This window comes from Pogona vitticeps, chromosome 1 (assembly GCF_051106095.1).
Source record: "Pogona vitticeps strain Pit_001003342236 chromosome 1, PviZW2.1, whole genome shotgun sequence".
NCBI classification, from domain to species: Eukaryota; Metazoa; Chordata; class Lepidosauria; order Squamata; family Agamidae; genus Pogona; species Pogona vitticeps.
In genome coordinates, this window is record NC_135783.1 from 348,842,191 (window position 1) to 348,854,338 (window position 12,148).

The window sequence follows — 12,148 nt, forward strand, 5'->3', positions numbered from 1 at the left end:
TCCTTTTCCCTTGATCACAAGGGTCAAGGTGCAGTAGAACCTGCTCTATATGATAAAAGACTGTCGTGTCATAAAGGCCTTTATGACTACAGTGTGCTCCTAGTAAAATGCTAATCTTGGAATAAGCTCTCTCATCTTTCCCTGTGTCTAGAGGATAAAAGACTAAATTCTTGCACCTATTTTACTTGTATGTGAATGATGGTGGTGAATACTAAACAGGTCCCAATACACATACTCCAAAACTTGCTTCCAGAAAGATCAATGAATTACTAAATAAGGTTCTCTACTGTATAGGAAATAGTGATGTGGTGGCGCTGCGGGCTAAATCGCAGAAGCCTGTGCTGCAGGGTCAGAAGACCAAGCAGTCGTAAGATCAAATCACCGCGATGGAGTGAGTGCCCATCGCTTGTCCCAGCTCCCGCCAACCTAGCGGTTTGAAAGCATGCAAATGCAAGTAGATAAATAGGGACCACCTCGGTGGGAAGGTAACAAGGTTCCGTGTCTAAGTCACACTGGCCATGTGACCACGGAAGATTGTCTTTGGACAAAACGCTGGCTCTATGGCTTGGAAACGGGGATGAGCACTGCCCTCTAGAGTCAAACACGACTGGACAAAAATTGTCAAGGGGAACCTTTACCTTTACCTTACTGTGTAGGAAATGGCTGAAAGACAACCGACTGACCAACTGACTGACCAGCCAGCCAACCAACCAACCAACCAACCAACAAAAATGAAAGGGCTTGGAATATTAGGGGGGGAAATAACAATGTAGTTGGTCCTTGTATGACTATATCAAAGCTGCCAGGCTGGTGATAACTGAATGGGCTACTTAAATAATAAATGGGTCTCTTTTGAGAGAAATGCTCATTAGACCCATTAGAAAGAAATCAAGTTTGGCGGTGGACAACATTGGCAATTATAGGCGCGTCGCAAATGTTTCTTTTCTCAGCAAGGTAATTGAGAGGGTGGTGGCCGACCAGCTTCAGGCTCTCTTGGATGAAACCAATGCCTTGGATCTGTTTCAGTCTGGCTTCAGGCCACACCACGGCACAGAAATGGCATTGGTTGCCCTGCTGGATGACCTACTTAGGGAGGCCAACAGAGGCAAAATGTCTTTGCTCGTCCTCCTTGATATCTCAGCCGCCTTTGATACCGTCGACCACGGTATCCTCCTGGGGAGGCTCTCCAAGTTGGGGATTGGTGGCCTTGCTTTCGCTTGGCTCTGGTCCTTCTTGGAGGGCCATCCTCAGAGAGTGCAGGTTGGGGAGAATGTATTGGCCCTGTGGTCCCTCAGTTGTGGGGTTCTGCAGGGTTTGATCATCCCCCCAATGCTGTTTAACATCTGTATGAAGCTGTAGGGGGGAGTCATCTGGGGATGTGGAGCTTCGTGTCACCAATACACTGATGACACCCAGCTCTACATATCCTTTTTTCCATCTGCAGTGGATGCTTTTCCATTCCTTGGGTGCTGCCTGGAGGTCATTCTGCAATGGATGTAGTTGAATGAACTAAGGTTGAACCTGGACAAGAAGGAGGTCCTGCGGGTGGGACCCCCCAATGTCAGTGGTTTGGGGAACTCCCTCTCTCTTGGGGGGGAGACTCTCACCAAAAAGAATTCAGTTCACAGTCTGGGGGTCCACCTTGACCTGGCGCTTACCATGGAGACCCAGGTAGTGTCCGTGCTTCAGTCTGCCCATTTACATCCTCAGCTGCATCCCTATCTAGACACAGGGGTGCTCACCACTTTGGTCCATGTGCTCGTAGTCTCAACAATAGACTGCTGTAACACTCTCTACATGGGACTTCCATTGAGACTGATGCAGAAGCTTCAGATGGTCCAGAACCCGGCGGCCAGGCCACTCTGGCCACCTTACACTCGCTACCTATTCGCTTCTGGATTGATTTCAAAGTATTATCCATTACATATAAAGCCCTTAATGGTTTAGGACCTTGATACCTGGCAGAGTGCCTTCTTCCGCCCAGTTCTACCCATATCACCCACTCCAGTCAGGCTGGGCAGCTGAGGGGCCTAACTCCAAGAGAGGCTCGGTGGGAAAAAACTAGAAAGCGGGCCTTCTCGGCAGTGGCCCCTTGGCTTTGGAACAACTTACCTGCTGAGATCTGCGTGGCTGCCTCGCTGAGGGCCTTTAAGACTAACTTGAAGGCATGGCTATACAGGTAGGCCTTCCCTATAGCCATTACCTAGCATATCTCCCCTTTTCTTCTTTTTTCTTTTCTCTCCTTCTTCTTCCTCTTCTTTTTCCCCCTTTTTCTTTTTCCTTTCCCAACTTGGATTCATCTGGATTTTATCTTAGTTTATTTTTTTATATTATATGTAAACCGCCCAGAGTAGACCTGTTCTAGATGGGCAGTATATAAATCTAATAAATAAATATATCATATGTTTCTGACACACAAATTATGGTTGATATGTTCCAGCAGCAAGTCAGGTTTTCAACACAAATGTCCTCCCCTCCAGCTTTTAAATGGAGCTGTTGCAATCAAAGCTGTGCCTTTAGGTGTTTACAGGGTTCAAGCCCTAGTCCTACATGATCTCTCTTAATTCCCAAGATGTACTCTGTCAAAGCTATTTTATTGAAAGCTAAACAGTGTTGCCTAGTAGTTGCTTTGGTTAGGAACCTAGAACCTTTGACCCTCTCTAGGATTTTTGGATGTGGGTTGGTGAAGATGCTGCCATAGCCTGGGGAAATCTTCTTCTGCCAGGATGTCCCGTCCCTAGATGTGCCATATGCCAGTGCAGCTCCTGTCCCATGTCACCTCAAGCAGGTGAGGCAACAGGACTGGGTGACGCCTCCACTTATTCCCCCTTACCGTTGCTCATTGATGGAGGAAGGATGTGAAATTGGCAGTTCCAGCTTAGACACAGCAGGTACTCGTAGAAGGAGAGGAAGTGGCAGCTGCCTGCCGGACTCTTATTCTCTGTCCTGGGGAATGCTTTGCTCTGACGGGAGAGGTGTCCAAGGAAATTCCCTGTGCCACGGGCAGTTTTTCAGGTCTGGCCTTCCTTTGTGCCTTTCCTCCAAGAACCCTCAGAACTAGCCATTCACAAAGACAGGCAGCAGAAGCACAGGAGTGGCGGTGAGGAAGCAGCACACCCACCATATCCTGCATTCCACTATTTGCGACAGTTGCTTCATTGTGCCTAATGGTAGAACGGTCCCTGAACAGCATATACCTGTTAATAAAATAAGTCAATAAAATAAATAGGATCCCATGGTTGTTGTGGGTTTTTTGGGCTCTTTGGCCGTGTTCTGAAGGTTGTTCTTCCTGACGTTTCGCCAGTCTCTGTGGCCGGCATCTTCAGAGGACAGCAACAGAGGACGGCCACAGAGACTGGCGAAACGTTAGGAAGAACAACCTTCAGAACACGGCCAAAGAGCCTGAAAAACCCACAACAACCATTAGATCCCGGCCATGAAAGCCATTGTGAATACAAATAGGATCCCGTTGGCTTGATGGTTTCTTCTGATAATTCCATTTCTCCTGGTTTGTGTTAGCTTAGTTAGGACAAGGAACTGGATACTTAGAGGCTTTCTCTTTTTTTCTTTGTTTAAAGAATTACTAGAAGAAGAACGCATGCTGAAAAAATCCATTGACCGGTCATTAAAGGAGATCAGCAAGCTCAATAGGCAGAAGGTAATTACTTCTTTGACATTGCAGTTCCTGCCAACTCTTTCCCCCAGATTTTCCAAGAATAAATCCAAAGCAGCCATGATATTAAAAGGTGGTTCTTGTTGTTACCTGCCATCAAGTTGCCTCCGATGATCCTGTGAATGAGTTATCTCATTCATAGTGCCATGAGTCAGGTCATCTGGCTGCGGAGCTGGAGGCTGGGAGTGCGATTCCTCCCTTTGTGTCCCAGGAAAAGAGTTGGCCAGTATAGCCTTGGACAAACTGTATGGTCCCAGAGCAGCCCCAGAAGAAAGGAATAGTCAACCATCTCTGAGTACTCTATACCTAGACAGCCTTGGAAAGAGACACCATAAGTCAAAATCAACTTGTTGGCATGTTGTCCTTATTATGAATTAGAGATGGGCACAAGCCACACAGGGGAACTCCCTGCTCTAGCCTCTTTTGCGTGCTCACCTGTTCCCCAGCCAGAACGCGCTTCCCTCCAGTCATGTTGAAGAGATGGGAGAGGAAAGCATGCTTCAGCCGGGGAATGGGTGAGCGTACAGTGGAGGTGGAAGAAGAAGTGCTTGGCACCTGTGGAGCACCTGGGCTGACACTGCACCGAACTCGGCTGACCCACCGAATTGTGGCTCATGCCCATCTCTATAAGAAGTGACTTCTAAAATGTCCGTACAAATTCAAGACTGTGGCTTCCTTTGTGGAGTCAATCCATTTCATGTTTGGTCTTCCTCTTTTCCTGCTGCCTTCAACTTTTCCTAACCCCCCCCCCCCCCCGCAAGTCTTGTCTTCTCATAATGTTCCTGAAATACGACAGCCTATTTCATAATTGTTGCCTCTGAAGAGAATTCAGGCTTGATTTAACCAAGATGTGTTTGTTAGCCTTTCTGGTGATCCAGGGATGTCCACCAAGCTCTCCTGCAGTACCGTATTTAGAACAAATCTTCGTTCTTCTTGCCTTCACTGTCCAGTTTTCACATCTGTAGATGGTAACCAGGAATACAAGAATATGGAAGGTCTTGACCTTGATTTCTGAGGACACATCCTTACATTTGATGACCTTGTCTAGTTCTTTTATAGCTGTTCCCATACATCTCAGTCTTCCTTTGATTTCTTGACTGTAACCTCCATTTGATTTGGTGGTTGAGCAAAAGCAAAAAAGCAAAGCGTCCTGCTTATAGCACTTAAAGCACTCTCTGGGCAGTTTACAAGTTAATTACTGTATGTAGGCTACACATTCCCCTCTGCCCCATCCCAGTTACCTGGGGACTCATTTTACCAACCTTGGAAGGATAGAAGGCTGAGTCAACCTTCAGCCAGCTCCCTGGGATTCAACCCCGGGTCGTAAGCAATTTTGGCTGGAGTACAGCAGTTCAACCACTGCGCCATGAGCAGCGGTATACAAAACCATTAACAATTTCAGTTTCTTCGTTGTTGACATTAAAGTTACATGGTTCTTCTGTAGTGATGATTCTTTGTCCTCTTAATGGTTAATTGCAGTTGCGCTAGTACAGTTTCTTCTTTCATCTTCATCAGATATTGTCTCAAGTTATTCCTGCTGTCTGCCAGTAATATTGTGTCAACTGTGTATTTTTAATTCTTGATGTTCCTTCCATCAGGTTTTATTCATCTGAATCTAATCCAGCTTTCTGTATATGTTCTCAAACTGAACAGATACCAAAACAAAATATACCTTTGTCTGAAACCTCTGTCTATAGGAAATGTATACTGAATGTTTCCAGTATGTAGGCCATTGTTTTGTTTCCCACATTTGTTGGCATATTCTTGTTAGGACTTGGGCAGATTCAGTATCTGTAGTTTGACATGGTTCTAAATAGTATCCCATCCCAACTCCACCTAGCCCCCTCCCTGTGGACATTTAGGAAGCAATTAAAGACATTGCTTTTCAGGGAGGCTTTCCACACCGACACCAGCTGACCATCTTCCCCCCCCTTTTTTCCTTTTCCCTCCTCCTCTTCCCTCCCCTCTTTTGTTTTTTTAAATAATTTTTATTAAATTACAAAATATAAACCTACTACCACACAGAAAAAAGCACACACAATAAAAATACAATTATATATCACATAGTGCTACCATCACCTTCAGGATAGCATTAAACTTCATTTAATCCATTTTCCCTCCAAAAATTCATTGTTTCTTCCCTCGGTGTATACCCCTTCCCTCTCGGAAATACATATTCCAGGGATACACTCCATATTTTCCAGAAATCATTATTTCTTAATTGACCTCTTCCTATTTTCATATTCCCTCCCCTCTTTTCTTCTGTCTGCTTTGGGGATTAGTCAGTGACATCTGGTCTTTTAGGGTTATTGTTGATGTTTTTAATGTTTTTGTTTTTGTTTTCTATTACATGTAACTTGCCCAGAGTAGTGCCATAACACTAATGTGAGCAGGATACAACACACACACACACACACACACACACACACGCACACACACACATACTCTGGTCCGTTTCTTTAGCCGCTCAGAGTGGTCGCATAGACCAGATGGGCGGGAAACAAATCAAATAAATAAATAAATAAAAATATTTCTTCCAAAATTTTTTGAGAGCAGCTTTAATTTTGTCTTCTAAAACTGCAGGTTCTTCATTACAGGATTCCTATTCAAAGGAATTTGTCATTGTATCTTTTCTTAGTACTTATTCAATGTGTTGTTTCCACATTTTTATTTTCTCATGGTCAAATAGTATGTTTCCTTGCTGGTCTTTCAGGATGCCTAATCTAGATTTAAATTGTCCTTTTGACGTCTTGGATCTTCTGGAAGATCCGTCTGATTATTGTTCTATTTCATTGCCCTCATTAATGTAATAGTTTTCTTTGTTTTTATATAGTAGTTGTTGAAAAGTTGCATTTAGGGTTCTAGTCTATTCCTTTTTCTTGTTGTCTGTAATAAGCAATGTTCCTTCTGTCATCTATTGAGGCTTTTCTTTTCTTTTGACGAATTAGATTTTTTTTCCATTCTTTTGCAAAAAAAATATTATTTCCTATTACTAATTTTATTTTCCAGCTGGCATTTTGTGGATAGCTTGGCATTTTACTGTGTCCTTCAGTTGTTATGTGTGTATTACTTTGTGAATTTCCCCCCTTTTTTTTGGTTAAATCAGCTTTTCTTGGAAGGTGGCATCAGTATTAAAAATAAATAAATCAAGTAGCCACCCATTTTTTTATCGGTTCCACATTGGTCAGTTCTGTTTGTGATGCATTATGTAAAGTCTATGAAAAGAATAGTGTCTATCTTTGTTTCCTCCATACCCCTGTTTCCTTTTATATCATGTCTTTTGGATAGAAAGTACTTGATAAATAAATAATGCATATTTCCTGACAGACGAATGCCAAGAATGAACTTAAGAAGAACAGGGAGTTGGCATTTGACCAGCTGCAAAGGTTTGGTCACTCTTTGAAGTTTTTAGAGAGAGACAACTACGAGGTGAACAGAAAGCTCTACGTTTTGAATGCAGAAAATGCCAGATTAAGAGCAGTGAGTATTTTTGGTGTGTGTAGGCTGTAATGTTCACACCACGTCTTTAGGAACTAAAGTTACAAGGTGGCAGCAAAGAGGCCATGGAGAAGCTTTAGAAGATTTGTTTTGTTCTTTATTGCAGCCTTTAAATGTTACTGAATTTAACTGCCATATTCTGTGTGAAGCCAGCAAGTTAGGAATTGCACTTGGCACAGTGATGCGTGGTTTCACCAGATCCTGGGAACTGCAGAAAGCTCTTGCTCTTTTTACATGCCAGCAAGCCTAATTCGATATTACATGGGCTGCTAGTGATGAATCTTGCACTTATTGGGCAGGATTCTGCTTTGCCCAGGAGCAACCCAGTGCCATTCATTCTAAGAGTGTTGGCGAAGGGAAGGTGTCTGACAGAGAGGCTATGGATTATCACCTGGCGCCGCTTCTCTTTCTCTCACTGTCATTGAAAGAAGGGAATGAAGCAAGAGTTTAAAAATAGAGGAATGGGCGAGAAGCTGAGCAAATGGGGATTAGGGCCAGATCAGAGTTGTCCTGATGGAAATAACAGATAAACTGAGAGCACAGTGTGGGATTGTGTCCAGAGAGAGGGTCATTTTGCATGATGAACAAGAGAGAAAAATGAATGCAAGTATCTTGTGGGATGAAGAGAGAATGGGGATTGTTCATTGATCCAGAGAGGAATTTGTTGTCACCTGGAAAATGAGATTGCCCGGAGCAGAAAAACATGGACTGAATAGCCATTCCAGTGGAGCACAAGAGGAACACATCTGCAGGTTTATGAGGCACCCGGATTTGCTTTTTTTTTTTTTACACTCTTCCTTGCTTTTTTCTTGTGTATCCTGCATGTTAGGTTTTGAGCTTGCACAAAAAGGCTACCTTGTTTTTTTAAAAAAATCTTTGTGCATCCCTACAGGGACGTGGTGGCGCTGCGGGCTAAACCGCAGAAGCCTGTGCTGCAGGGTCAGAAGACCAAACAGTCATAAGATCAAATCCACGCGACGGACTGAGCACCCGTCACTTGTCCCAGCTCCCGCCAACCTAGTGGTTCGAAAGCATGCAAATGCAAGTAGATAAATAGGGACCACCTCAGTGGGAAGGTAACAGCGTTCTGTGTCTAAGTCGCACTGGCCATGTGACCACGGAAGATTGTCTTCGGACAAACGCTGGCTCTATGGCTTGGAAACGGGGATGAGCACCGCCCTCTAGAGTCGAACACGACTGGACAAATATTGTCAAGGGGAACCTTTACCTAAGGAGGTTAAAGGCTCTTCTTAAAGTATTAATAATGATCTAAAGTGTGCTGCTTATATACCACCCCACAGCGCTCAAAGCACACTCTGGGCAGTTTACAATCTGAATTTGGCAGGCTACACATTTCTGATGTGTCAGATAGTGACATGAAACAATCTGTTTTTCCCCTTAACAGGGCATTGCCTTTCTCAAAGAAGATGTTTCCACAATTGAATACGAGGCGAAAGTCTATCAGTCAGAGAGACAACAAATTCATAAAGATAGGAAAGCCCTTTATGGTGAGTTAGAGAGTATGGAGCCGATAGCTGGAGTGGCAGGGGTGGGGGAACCCTACTACCTACCCTTATTGAAAAGAAACGAAGACCTGTTCAACAATGCAGGCAGAGCAATGTAGAGCAGATGCTTCTGCTAGCAGAGCTTTTGAGCAGGTAGCTTCATGTCTGCTTTCTGCCCTGATCCATTTACACTCAGCTCTCAAAATGGTCTTCACTGTGATTCCCCATATGATGCCAATCCAGAATACACACAGGATGTGCCTAAGAATGCTGGTCAGACTGCACTCTCAGATTGCACGTATCACATTTTTGAGAGCCTGGGGCCCTTATGTCTGGGCTGGATCAAGAGAAAAAGAATCTCCTCTCACGAGACAGCTATGAAGCAATAAATATGTGCATGCTCTCGTACTTGTGTGAATGCTAAAATCTAAACCAAGAACAAAAAGATTTCTTTACCAACTCATTGCATTGAAATACACTGTTATGTACAAGGTAGTCATTATTGGTGGTGCTTTGAATTTCAAATGTCATTCCTTAGAGAGGTGTGGCTTGCACATAATTTACAGTCTTTTTGGTGTCAGGTTAAGCGATACCTTTTCACCCAAGAGTTTAATCTACTTACCTTTTAAGTCCACTTTGGTAATTGAAAGCATTATCGAATTTTTATGGCTCGCATTCATTATGCTTGTGGGATTTGTTAGGTTCATTGTGCTGTATTAATATTTAACATTGTTTTATTTACATTGTGTATAAATCCCTTGAGTCTTATGTGAGGAAAAGCAAATCTGAAGTGCTTAAAATAAATACAGCTCAGCAAAATGCCTGTCAAATGATATGCTTTGTATACAGGGTTACATTTCCTTCTACTTCAACATGGAAGCCTTCTCAGTGACCACCTAGTTTCAAAGTCAGGCAGATGTTGCATTCCGCACAGCAGCACAGCCAGAGGAATAGTTGTATTTCCCGGAAGAAATGAGTGAAAGCAGTTGAACCACTTACATAGGGAAAGTGAAGGACATTATTGGACAGCTGGGGCTAAATGTTGGCCCTGCAGACACTACACACTAAGAACAACCCCTGTTTGAACTCGCCTTTCCCTAAATTTATTGGCTTGTGCCTCCCTTCCATCCATAACTAGCTTGCGCTCTTATAGAATCCTGCTTTCTTGTAACTGTGCAATAATGGCTAAAATCCAGCAGCCTCCCATGCCATTTTCAGCAATTAAAAACTCCCTCCCATCCTATGGTCCCCAAGGGCTTCCCCATGGATTCTGAGGGAGCCTCAGAATTGGGGGGGTGTTTGTCAGAATTTTTTAATGTTTTAAAAACCAGTCTTTATGTGGTACAAGTTACACTGCTGGATCTCAGCCACCATACGGGGCTGTATGGGGAGATTCACAGATTCCAGTTATATACTATTTCTGATGGAAGTGTGCTATTTGTTTTTGCTGTGTATCCAAATGTGCGCTGCCTTCAGAGAACATAAAATGTAGAACACAGTCAGTCTTAAAATAATTTCAGTTTAGATCATTTTAAAGTTCCAAGTAATATTGGCATATATGAAAATAGGATAACATGTCTCTCTCTCTTTTTTTAGATCTTTTCATCAAGAAATGGATCAGAGATGAACACCTTCAAAAGGTATGTTGCAGAACTGGTACTAAGGCCTTTGGGAGGAGCCCTCAGAACTTCAAGAACATCTCCTGTGTCGGTGGGCTTCTGTTCTCAATAGCAGCCTTCCTCAGTGATGAAACTGAATGAAATACCGGTAACATAAAGAGGAGAATGTATCCTTCCAGATGCAGGTTTCCCCCGTCTCAGCAGTTACCATATAAGAGCAGGATGCACTGTGCATGCCTTCTTTATCCCAAACAAAGCCTGGACTACCATCCTATATGATAGCGCAAGCCATTCAAATAGCCCTTTGGCAGGAGTTGACTTCCATTTTTGGCCTAGAAGCTGAGCCCTCTCTTTCCATTCTACTGCAGATGTTCCTGAAGCATCAACATGACGTCATGAATCTTCTGGAAGAACATATCAGACGAAGCACAAAAATAAACAACAAGGCTGACTATGTCCATGATGGGTTACAGCTGAACTATGAGGAAATGGATTCTTTGTTGAAAAGCAAATCCACGCAGAGCTGTGACAAAGTAAGGTTCCTTTTATTGTAAACTGTGCAGTGGCTAAATCTTGGTGGGGGTTGTTGTTTAAAGTCTACAAAAAAGGCAATTAAAACAGCAAAAACCTCACTTTGAAATTATCTCAGAAGCTATAGCATAATCATATAGAGGTGGCCAACAGAAGTTCCAGAACTGTACTAATGCTAGAGAGGCAACTAAGTTTTTTCTGGCAGGACTTACAGGATAAGGACCATTATGCTTCTTCCTACTCTCTGATCCACACCGAGAAAGGGAAATAAGACACACTGTAAGCACAAAGTATATATGTACATCTGTAAGTACAGACAGACAGACAGACACAAGTTTATTTTTATATAAGAATTGCGGATCTCATACATTATGTTTAATACTAAGTTAGAGAAATGCTTTCATGGAAATCTTCCTATATATATTGATCATGTATGGGAAACAGCATCCCCTACTCAGTCTCACTGTTCTGTATTTATTCCATGGCCAAGGAGGTGCAGAAAAAACTCACTGGCTTTGAGATGTGAAAAGAGGAGATAACAGCCAGCCGAGCTTTCATTCACTTCTGCCCAAAGTCATCTCGTTTTCCCCCTCACATCCTGAAAACAAAATACTCTGCTGGTCGACTACTATATAAAATTATAAACATCATATGTGTTAACAAGGAGGGAAGGAAAGGAGATTCGGGATAAATAGGATAAAGCAAACTTTAGAAAAATCTAAAACTTGAGCAAGCTGCTATTTTCATGTGTATTTCTCAAATGGGAGTGGAATCCAAGATGCTCGGATAGAAAATATTTTAGACGAATTTTCCTTCGGGGAACAGCAGCATCAGGGTTAACTGATGATTCAAACGAACCCAGGCAGAGAGAAGGTGACAAGGGGGTACTGTGGGATAATGTCACCTGATCAGAGCCTCTTCGCAAATGTCCAGTTACAGCTGGCAAGGAGCCTCAAAGCTTCCTGACCACTCTGTTAGACAACTGTTTGCATCTAAGCTGTGCACTTATGAATACAAATGAAATGTGACAAGGACGTAACTTGCTTAGTTGTGGAGAAATTAATTCTGCTTAAGAAAGATTTTTATTTATTTATTTATTTTATTAAAGTAAACACAAAAATTACCAATTACAACAAAAATCAAATTACATAAAAAACAAATCTTAAAAAAACCTTAACTATTACATATACAACTCAATGTGAGATGATTTTTTAAAATGCAGAATTTATGCAGTCCCTTATGACAGGTGCTTGCTTATTTGTTCATAATAAGTATACTGCTGTTTAAACATCTATTTGATGAAATAGATATAATATTATGGG

General features: G+C 42.7%; 1 protein-coding gene across 2 annotated transcripts in view; it reads left to right on the top strand.

Moving 5' to 3' along the window:
- Positions 1–12,148, top strand: part of CCDC175 (coiled-coil domain containing 175) — a 48,355-nt gene that overhangs the window by 35,626 nt on the left and 581 nt on the right. For both annotated transcript variants that reach the window (XM_072986820.2, XM_078383858.1), the window contains 5 exons: positions 3,579–3,658; positions 7,001–7,153; positions 8,577–8,679; positions 10,273–10,316; positions 10,664–10,828. In XM_072986820.2, the coding sequence (XP_072842921.2) occupies positions 3,579–3,658; positions 7,001–7,153; positions 8,577–8,679; positions 10,273–10,316; positions 10,664–10,828 (545 nt within the window). The remainder of the gene's footprint in view (positions 1–3,578; positions 3,659–7,000; positions 7,154–8,576; positions 8,680–10,272; positions 10,317–10,663; positions 10,829–12,148) is intronic.